Source organism: Tympanuchus pallidicinctus, unplaced genomic scaffold, assembly GCF_026119805.1.
Source record: "Tympanuchus pallidicinctus isolate F22 unplaced genomic scaffold, pur_lepc_1.0 scaffold17, whole genome shotgun sequence".
Taxonomy (NCBI): Eukaryota; Metazoa; Chordata; class Aves; order Galliformes; family Phasianidae; genus Tympanuchus; species Tympanuchus pallidicinctus.
Window position 1 is genome coordinate 11582928 of NW_026294690.1, and position 18599 is coordinate 11601526.

The window sequence follows — 18599 nt, forward strand, 5'->3', positions numbered from 1 at the left end:
CCTGTGCGGATTTCTCCCTGCCTCGCCACCTTTTTACTCTCCCAAGGAACTGAAGTCCCGGGAGCTCCCATAGGCCATTTCCTACGCCGCCCCTCGCGATCCCGAGGCCGCTGCCCTTCGGTCCGTCGCTCCGCACGGCGCCGCCCGCCTCTCCCGGCGCTCCCGTTGCTCCGGCCCGGCTCCCGGCGCAGCAGCGCCCGCCCTGCTCACGGTGTGGGTGTGGGGCGGCAGAGAGAGCCCTGCTGTGCTTTGTTCGGGGTTGGCTCAGAGCTCAGCATGCTGTAGTGTCCCGCCTTGAGCTGCCTCGGTTACTGACTAGCAATAAGGCCAAGGTAACAGAGATAATGTGAGTGGTGATGGCCTTAAGTTGTGTCCGGGGAGGATCAGGTCAGGTAGTAGGAACAATTTGTTCCCCAGAAGAGTGGCAGTGCATTGGCACATGCTGCCTGGGGAGAAATGGGTTCATCGTCCCTGGAGGTGATAAAGATATAGACGTGGCACTGAGGGACGTGGCTTTGGGCATGGGCTGGTGGTTTGTTTCTTCAGAACTGTCCTCGTTAAGCAGTGTGAGCAGTGACTGTTAACAGTAGTTGCACAACGTGCGTTTATATGTCTGTATGAACACTGACACAATAGAAACTATACATCACATGCAACATAGTGCAAAAAATTGTCTTCTGTCAATATTCTGATCGTCTGCGTCTTCCAGATAAACCACATTTATTTAGAAGCTTGTTCTAGGGACACAGGGGCTTAGGACCCAAATTCAGGAAATCATTTAAAAGGAAAGGACACACAAAGATATCCCAAAATCTCTTGCTGGGAGCATCCGCTGGGGTTGTTGGGGTCCTGCAGTGTTGCGTCTTGCCCTCTCTGCTCTGCCTGTTTTGGACTGTTGTTTCTCCACATCTGGAAGGATTTCTTTGGGCTCTGTTAGCATAGTGTTTGTTAGGACAGTGCTATTTGGACACCCCTTTCCCTTCTGGACACCTGACGCCACTCGGCAGTCCCACACTGCAGCCCCTCTTCATGCTTGATGGACACCAGGTGAAAGGAAAACACCTTGATTTTTTTCAGATAATACCAAATATTCAAGAAGATAGCAGCCAAATGTTCTCCACCTGCACTGAGCACTCAGCTTCCCACCCAAGGTCTTCTGTAAGTGCCCCTGTCCCAGGCAAGGAGTGCCGATAGCGCTGATTTCACCGGTGCATATGGAGTGACAGATTGTCTCTTCTGGAGTGCATTTCCATCTGTGGCAAAATTACAAATTAATTTGCTTAATTTTTTGGAGCTCTTTGATCAAGGTTACTTGATCTGTGTCGTAACTGCTCACAAAAACACAGCTCGGTATGTTCTGATTTGTTACTGAAACTGATAATTGATGGAGTATTGTAAAGCATTCTGTGCAGCTCTTTACAAGTATCCTTAGCAAAATATTTTTCTCTTACAGGAATTTGGCTTTTTTTTTTGTGCCTGAATAAATCCTCAATGCTGCTTCTTCCTCATGGTTTTAATTACAGGCTATATGAAAAGAAGCAAATCCTGTCAGATCTTGTTTGATCCATAAGGACCATATGCACTGGATTTCTGAAATAACAGACTCTTTAGAGCATGATGGGTGAGAGGCTAAGAGCTGCCAAAGGGGCAGTGCTGTGACACGGGGCTCCCAGGGGCTGAGACCAGGCCAAGAGTTTTGAGATGTAGTGCTGTCCAGAGGCCCCATACCTGTACTGCTGCTCATGATGTGTGATATGGCTCAGATGCTTTACTTGAGCTGCCAAGCTGAGCAGCATCCTCTGGAATGAAACACCCTGCTGGGCCAGAGGGTCTGGGGAATGGGTTAGTAGTTCCTTGATAAAGATGTGATAAATGCTCCTTTTCCCTTAATTCACATATGGATCCACTGAACATGTGGATGGTGGACACTGTTTAACTAGGTATCACCTTCCCAGCTGACCATGCCTGTTATTTCTTGCTGTTTAAGAGCCAGTGTTTGAAGGCAATCAGTGAGTTTTGCTGTTGAGGCTTTGTAGCAAGACTGAGAGAAGCTGGGATCTACCTGAAGAAGCGATTTTAGCTCTACATGTGGACATCTCAGAGCATGAATGCCCCGTAAATGTGATGTGCTCCAGCCATCCATGGTGCAAAGGCACCATCTATTTCAGCTTTGCTCTGTCAGCAGCAAGAAGATGTTTACCTTTGTGACATGGCAACTGGCGTGAGGCAGCACTGTCCTCTGGAAGAAGGGATGAGGAGCACTGAGAAGCAGCTTTGCAGCAGTACCTCCATGCCCTGTAGCCCACAACACGTGCTGGTGCCAGCTGTGACCCCTGCCAGCATCCTGACATCAGCATGGCATCACAGGATGGGTTTTGCTGACCACTGTAGTAGCACATGTCCAGAGTGTAGGGCTGAGGCTCAGCAGGGAGGTGCAAAGCAGTTCATCTCTGCTTCTCTTTGCCAGATCCACAGGAGCCTGCTGACTGCTCACTGCACGCTTCCACTTACACCCATGCTGAGCCCCCAGATTCCTGCATGGAGCATTTGCCTCTCATCTGGGGCTTTCATGGGAAGTTCTGTGTATTTTATGCCTAAGCATGGAACAGGGCAAACAGCTCAACAGCTATTTACAAGCAGGTTTGAAATGCAGCTTAAAGATGCTCGTGAAGAACAAGTGACACCTGGCCTTCCAATGCTGAGCTGGTGTGGGCACTCAGGAGTCGATTTTTCTCGCAGTGTGATGGCACTGTTTGTCTTGTGTGGTGCTGCAATGCCACTAACCCTTGGACTGTTCCCAGTGATTTGTAGATTGTCCCTTTAGTCACCACGCTTATTTGCCAGGAGATTTCCAAAGCTGCAGCCGCCCTCCTGCTGCCCTGCTTGGTGAGCCCACCTCCAGGGGATGCAGGTCCCCCAGCCCATGGCAATGCCCATCCCTCTGCTGACTCCCCTGGCTCACACCTTGGCCGCATCGTGAGGATTAACCAGGAGTTAGCTGGAGGTTAGTGTGATCCCACCACTAGGGAGGAAAGGGACATTGCTTTGCTCTGCATCACCTCGTGTGAGGACCTCTTCAGTGAATACTGCACCTTTTTGATCATGAGACCTTCCTGGGATAGGAAAACCTTTTTTGTGCCTTCTACTGGAGCAAGTGTTAATGACATGAGTAGCCCCAAAGATGTGGCTGTGAGTGTCCACCATGTACAGAAGCATCAGCCTTGGTAGGTTTTGGCAGAAGCTACGCTGCTTTTTCTTCTCCAGTCACTGTTGATGTTCTTCTCAGATTTTCTTTGACTTTAATGAATTCTGGTGCACGGTCTTCCTGCTTCTCCCGCTCTTTCTCCAGCTGTAATAAAGAATAGTCATTGTTATCTGACCAACCTAAAGAACAAAAGTGCAGTCTCTACCTTAAAACCCTGGGTTCATAATTGCTGCATGTCTAGTTATTGCCCAGAACTGAATAACTTTGTGCTGCACACTGGTGCTCTCTTTTTCCAAAGCTATGTTCACCATCAGTCTCTTTTCTAGGTACACCAGCCCACTTGGTTTTCTCCCCAGAGAGGAACATCTCCACTAGGCAAGCAGGGGTCGCTTTATCTGAAGAGCAATTTCATTGCCAGGATGAGACAGTGCAGTTGTGTGGGCTGGTAGAGAGGGAGGTACCCTGGCTCCCATTTTACGGAGGGATGCCAGCACTATTCCTTGAGGGGAGCCTCAGCTACCCATCTCTTGGGTGGTTAGAACAACCTGGGGATGGCTAACAGCCTGATCCTACCTGATCCAGTCGCTGGTGCCTCTTCAGCAGCTCTTTTTCAAAGGGAGACTGCAACTTCTTGGCCTCTTCCTCTTCTTTCTTCTGCCTGAGGACCTGGTTTCGCCGTCGGTGCTCAAGAACCCTCTGCAACTCTGGCTTGCTGTCTACACTCAAGCCTCTGTAGACCAAAAGCAGACAAATGAGCTGCTCACCCACCATCCCCCTGCCTGCCTGGCAGCCCCCAGAGCCCCCATCCCAAATGCTGCTGCACTGAGGTGCTGTGCCTTTCTGTGCAGAAAGGGAAATGTGCCGTCCTACTGTTATTTGTGTAGGTGACAGCTCCAGCAGCGCTGAGGGAATTTATAATAATGAAGATTTTTTTTCCACCAGCAGGGGTAGTCATTGAACTGCAGTAATTCTACTGGCAGTTGGGCTTGCTCCAGTGCTGAGGGTTTGCGATCCTTGCTGTGCCTCAGTTTAAGCTCTAATGTTTATCTCCTGCAGCTGACCCCAGCCACTTCCCTACTTGCTTTTGCCCCCTAAATACATGTAAGTGGCTGTGCACATCAATAAACCTTTGCTGACTTCTGGTCACGCTTCATTGCAGCCACAGTTTTGTGTCACTGAACAACAAGTTATTGAAGCAGAGTTCAAGGCAGCTTTCAAATAGGTTATCTTCTGCAATAGCAACTGGAACTGGAATAATTTTGGAAGAAGTCACAGAAGTAGTTGGCTGAAATCATGTTTTTGAGGAGGAGCTGAAGATCGCAGAGCTGCCACCAGAGCCTGACCTCCTCTGGCCTGGACTGAACACTCACTGGAATCAGCAGGCTGAGGGTACTGGAAATCCCAGGGAAATATTTGCAGGAGAGGTGTTGTAACATGCGGGTTTCTGTGGCAGACAGGCCCCAGGTTTGACAGAAGGTAAGCCTGCTGTGGCTTGTTGGAGGCACAGAGTTTGCAGTGTTGCCTTTGAATTTGTTACTGCTCCTGGATTTAATCAGCCTGCCCTGTTAGTGCCCAGAGGTGTTGACTAAGATAAAGTTTTGTTGCACAAGCTGCTGATGTGGATTGCTTTCTGCTTCTGCCTAAGGGAGAAAGCAGAAATGGGAGCAAGCACAGATCCTCCTCTCTCCTCTCTTCCCCTCAGTATGAACATGCAGCAAACAGCAAAGCTGCCGGATTTGCTGGTGACTTAGGGTTGTGTAGAGATTCTGCTCCTGCTCTCTGGGAGCACTGTGCCAACTTCCTGGCTGCCCTAAACCTGCCCAGGAGATGATAGCGATTGTGCCAGGAGATCCTGGGCAAGGATGCTTTAACCAGGCCATGTTACAGTGTTTTAGGAATACCTGCCTGGTTCACATGGCTGCGTCAGTGCTGGAGAATGGCCTGGGCACAGTCCCTATAATTCTCCTGCTTCTGGGCAGTACCAGTACTGAGCAATGAACCCTACTGGCAGGGTTGTTGTTGGCTGAATTAACGCCTGTGCCTGACCCTCATGGTGAGCACAGTTATTTTGAACAGAGGCTCCGCTCTTTTTTGATTTGGAATCAAACTGTGGCTGAGTGTCAGAGTGTTTTTTAGGGCATTTTGAAAATGTTTGAAAATAATCTGTCACATCAGAGAAGAGTGTTTTGGTGGGTTAAACCCCATGTCTGTGTGCAAATGGCAGGGTTTATCCCTCCCTCCAACCTCAGGTGGTGCTGGTGCCGGTGCTGGGCTCTGCACTGCCGTGACCTCCCCTCACCTCTTGTGGTTCATCAGCAGCTCTCGATGCAGCTCCTGATGGCTCTTGGAGGCTTTGACAGGGTTGAGAAGCTTTTTAGGTTTGATCAGGTCCGGGTTCCCATCTATGCAGTCCGGGTGAGTCAGGATGCTCCCACTGTCAGAGTGCTGTATTTCTGTGTACATCGACGCTGGAAGACAAGAGAGGTGTTGGCAGGTGGGGTGCACCCATGGGAGCCCACCTGTGCTCTGCTCACCTGGGTGAGAGCAGCTGTGCTGGGGTGCTTGGTGCATCTTTAGAAAATATTTGCTTTGAAGAGACACGTATTAATTAGATCACTTCTAAATGACTTGCCAGCCACTCGCTTCTGTGGATGCAGAGTTGATGCCAAGGTCTAATTAGTGTAAGATCAGCTGAGCTGGAGCTAACAGCAGGAGCAGGGCTGGAGCTGCAGGACTTGGGGGTCCTGAGAAGTGCTGCTGTGGCTGACATGTCTCCTCAGCGTTGGGTTTTGCTGATACTCTGCTGCCCTAAAAGTCAGGATTCTTCCCAACGCTAAGGAAAGCATAGTTCACATGTGCAGCCCAGGATCACACTGTAATAATTTGTGTGTTCTGGATGTAGGAACAAGGGCCCATTCTTTTCTAAGCAGTGACAGGTTGGATTTCAGGTAAACCACAGGGCAAGCTCACTGCTGTCATTTCCCAAGTGCTCTACATCTCACCTTTATAAAAATGCCCACACAAAAGGAGTGCAAAGCACAAATTTTAAGACAAGATGCATTCTGTGGGCTGCGCTTTAAGTGCAGAGTGCAGTTGTGATGGCTGCAATTATGCCAGGGCATGGCCCTCATGGGAAGAGCCATTCATTCCTGAGGACTCACTCAAAGAATTTGGGAGTTCAGTGGCAAGAACAAGAAGTACCAGAAAAAGAGTGTAGGCAGCTTCAAGTGCTCTGTTATTACAGTATTTTGGGGTACCTAATGGGAAGGCGTACGGGTTGATGGAGCAGCAAGGAAAACAGCTTTTGTTCAGTAATGCTGTCTCCCTCTCTTATCACAGTCTCACGTACAAAAGGAATAAAATCCTTTTAAAAGAGAAATCAATAAAATGAAAAAAAGAAAGCAAGTAAAAGGCTGGGTCATTCTTTTATAGGCAGTAAGTACTCTGCGAATGTAAAGTGGATTGCAATCAAACAGAATTGTGTAAGAAATCATACTGCTGAAGAAATGATTCAGTATCAAACAACTTCGCATTGAATGTTAATGTGGGCAGTGCCCTGCTGCTCTGGGAACAAAGAAAAACAGATTGGAGTCCATGAAGAGTGTAATTGGGGTGAATGGTTCGGTACATATTCAAAGGGCGTGGGGAAGCAGAGATTTCCTGTACCAGATTGTTTTCCTCCAGGATGGCAAGTGCTGTTGGTGAGGGAAGGAGCTGAGCGCTGGGGCTGCACCTTGCCCTGCTTGTGGTTACGTGGGGTGAAGGCAGCGCGGTTTGATGGCTGATTGCTGCTCAATGAAAGCTGGTTTTGGAACTGTGGAAAGTGCATTGGGTGTTCACTGGGGTTACACTGCTGGAGTCCAAAGTAATTCTACTTAGTCCCTTTTCTGGGGTTCTTGTTTTCCATGGGAAAAGAGGCGAGCAAAAGGCAAGAAAGGAAGGTACGAAAGCAAAGTGTTGTTTTGCTGTCAGTGAAATGGGCGAGCTCCCCTTTCCCATGGCAAAGCAGTGGCTTTATTCTGCAAACAAAAAAAGGAACTTCAAAGAGCGCCGGGTGTTTTCAGTGAGAGCACCGCTTGCAGGCTGTGCTACAGGAGGCGATCTGGGAAGGAACCACAGACCTCTCGACAGGAACCCCACTTTAAATCTTCACAACACATTCGTGTGGAAGAATTCAAGGAATGTCTGCATTTGCATGGAGGGTAAAAAGAAAAATGAGGCCTGGAGCACCGCTTGGGGTTATGCTGGGAGTAAGGCCGGGGCACCCTTTCTGCTACAGGCTGGCAGAGAGGGATCCTGGGCAAAATGCTTCTCTCACAGTAGATCTGTCATCTTCATGACACGTTGTAATTCATGCCCATGTATAGGGAGACAGACTGCTATCAGGCTGCGCTTTGTCATTATTTATGGTGCCAGCAGTGTAAATCAGGGCAGGTCTCTGCGGAGGATTTACAGCAGGATGTCTGGTTTTGCATGATTCGGCCATAGATCAATGAACAAGCGTCAGCTCCGGCACTTCCTGGGCCACTGCCATAAATCCATACAGCCATAGATGCCAGGCAGTTTTATATTGTTCTTGGCAAGATATAAACAAAAAAATGCATGTGCGTTCTGACACCCTCAGCTGTACTCGGAAAGACAGTGTGACCTTTCAGACAGATCTGCTTTGGACTGTTGCTTTTCAAAAGTAGCTGTGTTTGCTTCAACACATTCAGCCTTTTGCTTGCTCTTAAATATTTTCCTTTTCCACGTTTCTAGAAGCCTGAAGCTCTCTAGGAAAGCTGTGTTTCCGTGTGACTTGTGTGTACACACAGAGCAGGAGTGCCTGGACCAGGGGGCTGAGGCTGCTGGTGGATATTGGGATGAGCTCCCTGCCTTCCTCTGCCCCATGGGAAACCCCTTTGGAAGGGCTCAGCTCTCAGGGGTGCTGGAGAACTACTGCCCCCATCCAGGCATAGGGCTGCCTCGAGGAGAAAAATGACTTTTTAATAGCTTGGTCTGCTCTGACTTCAAGCAAAGCTCAAATTCCTGGAAATCCGTATAAATCCTGGGGGACTTTTGGTAAAATTGCAAGTCTGCAGTCCTTGCCCAAATTGCTCAGTCCCAATCTTTTGAGAAGAAGAAAATCTGTTTTGGAATGACATTAATTGCCTTGGGGCTGCAGGAGGTGCCCTCTGTAGAGCATTTATGTTGAGTTTCACAGCTTTGTCCATGCATGTGGGGCTGTTCCTCTGCACGGCAGCCACGCAGCCTGCACTGCTCCCACTGCTGGGATGAAAATAATGCCCACGAGTTCTGTAAGGGGATTATAGAGCCGGGCAGGCAGGTAAATGGGGCGCTGCTCTGGCTGCCCAGCTTCAGCTGCCCTTCCTGAAGGGAAAGCGCTAAAGGGAACAGAAGGAAAATTGAGTGTTTTCAGTCAAAGTGTGGCAGACTTTTATTTCTGCTGAGAACTGATTTCCTGACAGGAGCATCTGGGGAGAGGTTTTTCAGGAACTGCATGCAATGATCAAACTGCTCTTGTTAAAAATATTTTATGGGAGTCTCTTTCTGGGCAGAGAATGAAACCTCTATGAAATGTCATCCCTGTACGGATGGGCACAGGGCTTTGCTCTGGGAATGGCAGCTAAGGTCAGAGAGGCACTGCTTGTAATTCTGTGTAACCTGGTGCTTGGAGGGAGAGGTGAAACGGGAGAATCACATAATCATAGAATCATTAAGGTTGGAGAAGACCACTAAGATCACCAAGTCCAACCACCAACCCACCTCCACCATGCCCATAACCACATCCCTCAGTGCCACATCTCCACAGTCCTCGAACACCTCCCCAGGTGTCCCCCAGGGACAGTGACCCCCCCACTCCCTGGGCAGTATGTGCCAGTGCATCATCACTATTTCTGAGAAGAAATTGTTCCTAATACCCAACCAAAATGCAGATTTACAACTCACAGCCCTGGCTCTGAGTTTGTAAGGCCACTGAGTTGAGGCTTTGTGGGCAGAATTGGCCACTGGGAGAAGAGCCTCTGGTTTCTGAGTGCCTGGCGTTTGTTTGTGAATACATATTTTCAGGGAAGCAGCAGATTAACGACAGGCTGCTGAACGGAGCTGGGCACACACATCCCACAGGGAAGGAGACTGCAAACCACCGTACTTAACACAGGTTGCCCAAGCAGGTTTAAAGCTACCTGCACAAGTAATCAGAGCTGTGCAATAATATGAGTGTAAAAGCCTCATCTCACCTGAAATCAGTGATTTTTTAAAATGAAACTCCAAACAAAACTTTCTCAACATCCCTACATTGTGCTACATCAGCAGCTCGGCAGCGTTGCGTCCCAGGGGCCTGGCATGCGCCTTTTGCTTGTCACCGGACAGCCGCGTCATCCATCAGAGATAAGCGTGGTCCGGAATGGAAGCAAAGAGCCTTTGTCTGCTTTTAATCTAGGGTTTTGAATAATTAAGCAGGCCGAATTCTGGTATTTATAATGCAATGAGGCAAATGTAATTTGATGTGGCCGCTGTGGGAAACGTGTCCCAGCCGTGAGGTCGCTCCTTGGAGCATTGGGTGCCGAAAGTCAGAAATAAACCCTGTGGGGTCAGAAAGGGAAAGAACCACAGTGGAGCCTGCAAGTCTCTGCCCTGCCCTCTCTTCTAGCTGAAGGTTGGCATGTTGGTTAATGATTTCATTTAATCACCTTGGACTGTGGTAAGCAAGGTGCTGGAGCTGGGATCCCGCTGTTAACAATTACCAGGGACGCCCACCCTCTGAGCAGCATGTGGAGCAACTCGATTTGTTTTGTTAAGCAATGACAGATGCTCAACAGTCCTTGCTAATCACAAACTTATTTTTAATATATCATCAAATGTTTGCCGTGTGCCTTTCCCTATGTGGAGACATGCATCAATCATTAATAAATGTTTTAAGGTAGCTCAAAGGTTTTTTCTGGAATGCAGAGAAAATCATTTCCCGTTGAGCTGTGGCTACATCAGCAGTACCCCCTGTCCCACCTAACTCCTTTCTAAGAACATCAAATTTTGCCATGCATTGGTTTAGGGAATATCTTGTGGGATATGAGTCTGTTTTCTCGGCAGCACTAAAGTGCTATGGAAACCTAATACATCCCAAACTAAACTTAAAGCAGGGTCCAGAGACACCTGTGCACAAATAGGGGTGCGGTGCAGAACACCGTGGGGCTCAGCAGTCCCTGCCCAAGGCAGAGAGGGGACACAGGGATGTGGGGACACAGGGATGTGGGGGCCCTTTGCTTACCTGATTTTTGCAGTGTGCCCCTGGGGAGCCCAGGGGCCCCGTGCTGCCCTGTGTCCCATGACATGGGGCCAGGTGGCCGCTTCTGCCTTCTGTGCTCGCTCTGCTGGCCTTTGGGATTGTGAGGCTCCCCGGCTCCTGCCTGGTCTCTCCAGTGGGGTGAGGATGGAGGCTCACATGGATGCCACCTCCCTGCCGCCCCACGGGGACCCTGCAGACCCCAAAAGTTGCTCCCTTTGCTCTTCACTGCCGGCTGATGTTTCCGCAGAAAATCAATAAGCCAGTGGGTTTTCTCACCCCCGCAAAGAGAAGAGCTCTTGGTGTGCACAGCCACAGAGGGGTTGTGCCCCTGCCTCCACAGAAGGCGATTTCTCCTGAGTGTGCCTTAAACCACGCTCCCGGAGAAATCAGATCGGCCCAGAGGAAGCCGCACGCCCACTCTCTTTAGCAAAGCACTGCAACAGCAAAGCCCGGCACCAGGGCAACCGCTCGTGTTATCGTGATCGTTCCCGGCACGTTGCGACACCACTGCGCCAGCACCCCAGCACCGCGCCGTCCTGGGGGCAAGAGCACGGGGGGAGCGTGGGGCTGGGAACGGCCTGGCCTGTGCCCAGGGGCTGTCCTGGCACCAGGGGATGCGGAGATGGAGGAGAGGAGTGGAAGTGGCCCAGCAGCCTCCTTGGGCTCTTGGTGGCTGCTGGCGCTGCCCTTTGCCCCATGCCAGGCTTGAAGATGCTCACTGGTCCTGGGAGGTGGGCAGGGATGAGGTAAATCCATTTCCATCCAAACAGAAGGGATAAGGAAAGTGGGGGCACTGCCAGTTGTGGGGAAGGATGCTCCCAACCCCATGAAGAAAGAGGCCAGGGTCCTCATTCCCTCATTTCCACCTCTCCATGTTTTGCTCCTCTCCATGCCCCAGTGCTGTCCCCCATCCCAGCTGTGTTTTCCAGCCAAGGGCTCAGTGATGCTGGATTCCTCCCTGCTCGCCCTGCAGATCCTCACTCACCTGAACTGCCACCTGTGGGCCTCCTGCTGCTGCTGGCGCATCGGGGCTGGAGGGAATATTCCTTCTGGAAGAGAGGAGAGGAGGGAATGGGCAAGGACTGTGCAGGTTTTGCCCTATAACAGAGGATGAGATGGAGAGCTGGTGGTTCCGGCACCTCTGACATCACTCCAGCACCTCTCTGACACGGCTCCAGCATGCCACCCAACAGCCATGGTCCTCAGTGCCATGCCAGGCTTTAACTCATAGAGTGCTCGGCTCCTCTGGCCCTGCTGGGCTGTGTTGCTATTAAATCTCCATTCCCAGATCTGAGTGGGAGGGAGCACCTCTGCCAGCTTTACTCAGGTTCCCAAACCTGGGCAAATGCAATGGGGACTGTGGTGGTGACCATTTCAAGGCAGTCAGTGGGTTTAAACGCAGTAAAGCAATATGAATAGTAGGTAGTCTCACTTTGTATTTTATTGGTCTGTTACTCCCCATATTTCAGTGCATCTCCCCTGACATTAGGGATGTTAGTGGGCACAGTGCTGATGGGTTGATGGTTGGACCAGATGATCTCAATGGTCTTTTCCAAACTATGATTTTATGATTCTGTGACTCCAATGCATGTCAAAGAGCTCCTGCGTCAATTTATGGAGGCATTTCTTCCTGTGTAGGCTGCCTTGAACTTCTGGCTCTGGGAAGGAATCCTGCTCTCCAGCTCCAGCTCCTGCAGCTTAAGACCATCAACCCTGAACAAACCATTGATCAGTGGTCCTGCACATGGGTGCTCTGATAGCTGGATGGCTGGGGATTTGGGATCATGTTTGTGCTGTGCTGAAAGCACAGAGTTATAGAAAAGAACCATCATCTTGGAAAGGGAGTGGAGAGTGGCTTCAGATGCACTAAGATGGATACAAGTGCCATTAAGATGCAGCACCACAGCATTGATCTTGCACAGTAACAAAAGTCTGAGCTAATGAATGAGGCAAGAAATTGCTACAGTCAGATGGTGGCAATAAAGAGGTATTTGCGTGTACAAAGTGCCACCCAGACTGAGAACTGATCAGAGTCTGCCCTGAAGAAGCAGCAGCAGGGCTGGAGGTTGCCCAACTTGTGGGACAGGGTGCTCAGAGCTTGACTACAAGCTGCAACATGGTGAGCTACAGCCAACACATCTTACTGTTTCAATGGTAGTTGATTGAACTATTGCTCAGCCCAGAGGCTTTGAAGGAAGTTGTGATGACCTGCAACTTGCTGCCAGATCAAAGCCAGCATTTCTGTGTTTGATCAAGCCACAGTACATGAGATCTAGAGGTAATCTACATTGCATCTAGTAGCTTCATTCTATAAACCCCAAACACCTCTGCTCACTGTTCACAGTGCCCCATGTGAAAATGTCACTGACACGCTCCTGAACACGGAGGTTGTGTAAACTGTTGCCCAAATCTCACAGATTATTGCTGAATTCTGCTCTATCTGTGCTCATTTGCAGCAGCTGGGAGCAATCCAGAACTCGGTGAAATCATCCACTGGAAGAAAGTTCTGAGGATTAGTGAGACTTTTTCCCATCTGTGATGTAAACGTACAGCAATCTGCTGGGCTGATTGTTTGCTGTAGTCTCTGCCAAGCTGGTGCACATGCTTGCTGGGATGATCCCACTTGCTTTTTAAGGAGAAACACTGAGAAAATGGGCAAAGTGTCCCAACATAGCATGGCTTCTGCCTCCCATTGGATGTGGTTAGGGCTCTTCTGTCTCAAGGGCATAGTGATGATCGGTGAGGAGTTTGGCTCTGCCCATTCTCTGCCCACTTCACAGTGGCACAGCACCATTTTGCAATTGGGAGCAGCTGTGGCATCGTGCAGAGGGATGTGGCTGCCATGCAGGGTCCCCGTGCTACAGCCTGACTACCCCTCATAGGGACCCAGTGTTGCTTCAAGGCGGTGCAGGATGCAGGAGTGATGTGGGACAGCCCAAACTCTAATACTGTTCCCTTCTTCAGGTGGGCACACACCTGCCTGCAGGTGCTTGGGTTCATCACCCTGAGCTTGTGTTACTCCTTGTCCCTGCCCATGATCGTTCTCACTATCATGTTGCAAAGGGCTTTAAGAAAGATCGAATTCTTGGTGTTATGTTTCATTCTTGTTATTTTGACCTCCACAAATCTGCAGCGCTTCTTTTGCTAGGGGCAAGCAGCCACCTCGGGGGTGCCAGGCACTCTCAGTCCGTGGCTTTGGGCATGCAGAGGGGGCCGGGCTGTGTCCTGCTGTGCCCATGCAGCTCCAGGGGTGCACTGGGCCGGTGGCCACTCTGTGCTGAGTCAAGTGGAAAATTGTGAATGCTTCGTGTAGAGCTTTTATTTATAAAGTTGTCTGTTATTCATAAAGACAACAGCATTGGACAGGGATGAGCGCCGTACTGACCTCTGTGTGGCTTTGTCACAAACACCACTGGTGGTCGGGCAGCAACACAGCCCTCCTGCAGGGCACGATGGGGAATGGGGACCGACTTCATGCGCTGCTCAAAGAGATCCCAGTTCTCACCCTGCACTATGTGGGCAATACCAACATCAGCCGCCCAAGCATTGCTAGCAGCGGGTGGGAGGTTGCAGTGGGTGAGCAATGATTTTAACCTGTCTCAGGAGCTTGTCTTCACCCAGCACTTTAGGGTTGGTAGTGCTGATGCTATTTCTGCTATTTCTAGGGATGCCGCTGCCTGCACGGGAAGAGCATCACTCAGTGGCACAATGGGCTCTGGCAGCTGCAGAACAAATTGCTGTCATGCTGCAGAGAGACCATTAAGGAACACTGAAGGGCCTTGAAGGATGAGCTTTGCAGAAAGTGAGGCTTGTGGCACATGAGTGATAGGGACAGCATTTATTCCATGCATTGTGCCGACAGCCTAGAAGCTCAGTGTCACATAAAGAGACTGCATGAAAGTAAGAAAAATGATGTTTATAACGTGCAGGGCAGGAGGAAAAGGGCTGCAAGGGACGGGGTTTGGCTGCAAATGGAGGAAGCAGCAGAGAAGTGCAGCATCCCCACTAGAGCAGGGATTTTGTGAAGGCAGCAGGTGCATTGGAGCGAACCCCCGGAGCAGAGGGCAGCAGCAAAGCAGCGAAGCCTTTAATTTCATTAGTTCATTTCTATTTGGGGACTGCTGAGCCATCCCCAACCTGGCAGCTGCTGCGTGGCCATGCAGTGATTTCCATGCTCTCCCTACAGGTGCATTGGGCACTGTGCTTTGGGACAAGGGAGCACTGTGGATCCCAACTGCCATTTGGGTTTGGATGTGCTCCCATGGCCAGTGCCACAAAACCATGTTGTGGGGCTGCTTCTCCAGCCTTGTGTCATCGGTGTCACTGTGCCAGGATGGCACCATGCTGGCCCTGCTGAGGCCATTTCCTCCATGTGCTCTGCAGCCCTGGCATGGAGCAGCCCTTTCCCTTCCCATTGCCTCTCTTCTGCCAGCCACAGACACAGTGCCTCTTGTTTGCCTTATTCCATCCTGCACTTTCCACTGTAAGGGCCCAGGATTTTTGTAGTTGGGGTAAGGGTTTCCAAGCTCTTGAATGGCAAGAGCCAGCTTTTTCATCCTGTAGAGCTTTCATCTAACACTATGGACTTTTAAAATCTCCTTTTAACATTGCCCTGGCAGCGCATCACTGTTCCCTGTCAGACGGGTTCTGCAGATGGTGCTGAGTGTGGTGCCAGCTGTGTGCCCATGTGGTGAGGTTGCTTTGGGTCTCACCTGCTTGGGGTTGGTCACACTGCTCAGTGCTCAGCCCTGGCTGCCTGTCCCATTCCCATGGAGAAACTCAGTGTGGGCACCAGGTGCTGCTGTGCTGAACAAGGGCCACCGCCAGCACTGGCGTTCTGCCTCTTGTTGTTTTCACCCAGCAGCAGAGCAAAGCTCTCCTAATCTCAGCTCATCTGACATTAGTGCAAAGTGACACTCTTGGGAATTTGGGGACAGAAGAACTTTCCCTGGGGAAATGGCTGCGGTGCAAACCCTGGTGCTGTTTTTGTGTGACTGTTGGAAGGGTTTCTTTCAGGGGCTGATGCTATGCGGAGCAGTGAGGATCTGTGAGCAGGGAACCCTGGGCTGGCTCTGGTCCTTGCCTTGCAGCACAGGGCTCCGGGCAAAGCCCCGTGTCCTGCTGTCAGTGCTGATGCCAGAGGAGGTTTATGGGAGCAGCTGCAGCCTTTGAAAGCAGCCATGTCCTTGGAGCCCCGCTGGCAGCCTTTCCAGCCCCTTTTGTTGTGGAGCAGAGCATTGCCTTGCACTCCACATCCCTGCTGCTGACCCTTGGATGCTGCTCTGCTCTGAGCCTGGCAGGGGCTCAGCTGAGACTGCTGACAGGCAGCACTGGCGTGCAGTGCAGAGCCCTCCTCCTGCTCCCATGTATTCCCAGAGCTGTGCCCGGTAGTGCCCTGTGCTGCTTTCTTGCAGGGGCTGTAGGGGAAGCAGAGCTCTGCTGCCCACCCCATACACCCTCCCTGCCCCTTAGGTAAAGCACTGAGCCGTGAGCCCTGCTGGCAGCGCTCTGCTTGGAGAGAGGGAGCGGCAACAGAACTGCCCCAGAGCTACCAGGAGGATGGCACAGATGGGTGGGAGCACTGAGTTCCAAGCCAAGGCTGACATAACCAGCTTATTGCCCCGGCCTCAATAATGCTGTGCACATGTGCACGGATGAAGATCAGGTGCCAGTTTTGGGTCACTGGGCGCTGCTTGGGTGTAATTGGGGTTCTAGCCCAGCTCTTTTTTGAGGGATTTTCATTTAAATTTCATTTTAACTTTCTGATAGAGGACGAAAGGAGGGAGCGGAAGTTTGGATTCCTTGAAGCTTGATACTGGACAGGGGGAAAGCAGGAGGACCTTCCTGGTATTGCTCCTGACAAATTGAAAATGCATTCTTAAAGCATTCTGTAAGCTGAGTAGCTTTATGCGGGTCAGGAACTCAGACAGCCCTTCTGTTTTTCCTGACCTACTGGAGGGAGCTGGAAGGGCAGCTGTGGAAGAGCTGATGCCAGAGCAGGGCAGCCCGACCACATGGTGGTGACATATCTCCAGGCAAAGTGACACCCAATGACATCCACAGCACAGCCACCTCCAGCACCTCTGAGTGGCTCAGGGCCTCTCAGCACTGTTCCCTTCAGAGCTCTGTGGCCGCTCTCCTAAGGGATGTGTGCTTGTCATCGCGTGCTGTGGGGTGGTGGCTCACCCCAGCTTCCATCAGCTGGGAGCAAGGAAGTGATGATGGGCAGTGGGGACCAAAGCTGGGTGCAAGCTTAGTGCTACAACTTGCTCTGCAAGGTTGACATTTCTCCCCATCACCTCCTTGCTGTCCCCAGAGGCCCAGCAGGGCCCCAGCACTGAACCATCAGGTGGCACTACTTAAGAGCGGCTCAGTCCCACTATAATCCCCTTCTGCTGTCACCACCTGTAGCACACGGCGAGCAAAACAAGCCCCACGTGAGCAAACAGTGCCCTCTCCCCAAACCCCCCATTCTTCCCGCACCCACGTACCTTCTTCCCATGCGCTCCTCCCATTGTTCAGGACTTCGGCTGTGCCCCCCTGGCACCGTCCCTGCTATGCCCGTGTGTTCTGGCGGCCACGCAGCTCCCGGTGCCCTCTCTGTCCCCACGGGGAGAGGAGGGTGAGCTCCAGCCTGTTTGCAGTGGGGCCGGCCGGGAGGTTTCCCTTCTCCTCCCTTCTCCCAGCACGTGGAGAACTCATTTTCTTCGTGCACCTCACGGCTGGCGCGCACCCAGGCTCTGCCCGGGCACAAAGGCAGCTTTCATGCTGCGGATGCCCGGTTTCTAAGCCGGGCTCCGTATTTTGAGAGGCTGTGGAAGATTACAGTAATTGCACTTGACAGGGCAAGATGTCACAGGACGCGGATTCGCTCAGCTGCGGGGCCCCGGCACCCAGCAGTCCTCGCTTGTGGCATCCTTTCTGGCTTGTTCTCTGGTGCTTTGCTGAAATAAATTGTTACCCCAAAATAAGGCAGGACAGCCCCTGAGACCCGGCTCTGCAGCAGCGCTGGATTTTGCAGATCTGATCCTGTGGATGTCCCTGGGGGCTGCAGCCACCGCTCTGGGCAGGGCTCGGGGTCTGCGCAAGTTGGGGACACCATACTGCGACTGAGTGTGCTCACCCAGGTAGGCACTGTCTGCATCTCTGCACCTTCCGAAGCAGTGGGGAGATGGAAAAACAACCTCATGTGGGGCTTGCTGTCCATCAGCCATCACCCTTAATTAGCAAATTAAATTTTCTAAATAATCGTGGCACTTGAAGCCGTATTTATGACTCCCAGTAAAATGTGGGATTTTTGATTTATTTTTCAGGCTGCAGTAACTTGGGGAGGAAGCTCTGGCTGTGCAGTGAGGTCACGCAGGAGCTGCACTTCAGCTCTCCCTTTTGATCCAAAACTGCATGTGCCTCTGTAACACTTAGTAATGGGTCAGATCTCTTTATAGCTGCCTGTAGCATGCTGAGACATACATTTCCTTTGGAAAGGCTTCTGGTGTTAAGTCAAAACAATACAGATTGCAATGGGCCAGGAAGAGTTTCCCGAAGCCAAACGGGGCTAGTTGTTTTTCCCCTCTGTAGCTGCTGCTGGGTGCTGCTTTCCCCTTTGCAAAAGCCTTTACGGGTCCCAGGCTGTTTTCAGTTTGGCTTACAAGCGAATCCAGATCCTTTGAGGGGGCTTAAAATAGTTGGCATATTTCTGCTGGCGGTGCAGCAGGGTGTGTGGCGCGAGGGCTGTTGTGTCTGCTGTGCTGTGCTGGTGCTCATTGCTGCTGCCCTGTGGGTGATTCAGTGCCTGGGATTAACGGCTGCTGCTGCAGCAGATTTAGGGATCGATGTATGGCAGGGGCTTCCCGCAGCATGGTCAGGTGCACGCTAAGAGTGCAGGAGGATAAGCTTGGATAAAATACTACAGCTAGCAGGGAATTCCTCTGCGTTGGCTGCCTGGGGTTTTTGCTTTGGGTTTTTCCTTCTTTAGGGAAAATCTGCCATCTTGCTGGTTTGGGATGGAGGCATTGGGTTATGGTGTTGTCTTGATCTTTGGAGGATTTAGCTTGGATTTAACCCAGAAAAAGAGCAACAAGGTGGGCAAATGTGCGTTGTCTGCACACA

The 18599-nt window shown here is 51.1% G+C and overlaps 1 protein-coding gene and 1 long non-coding RNA gene across 2 annotated transcripts in view; one reads left to right on the plus strand and one right to left on the minus strand.

Annotated features, from left to right (window-relative positions):
• Nucleotides 1-18599, plus strand: part of LOC128078701 (uncharacterized) — a 90395-nt gene that overhangs the window by 12416 nt on the left and 59380 nt on the right. The window lies entirely within an intron of this gene.
• Nucleotides 704-10965, minus strand: FAM107A (family with sequence similarity 107 member A). The gene is made up of 4 exons (XM_052679180.1): nucleotides 10473-10965; nucleotides 5505-5673; nucleotides 3779-3935; nucleotides 704-3349 (listed from the first exon to the last, which is right to left on the minus strand). Exons 1-4 carry the CDS (start codon nucleotides 10534-10536, stop codon nucleotides 3242-3244), a joined length of 498 nt encoding a protein of 165 aa, XP_052535140.1. The 5' UTR covers nucleotides 10537-10965; the 3' UTR covers nucleotides 704-3241.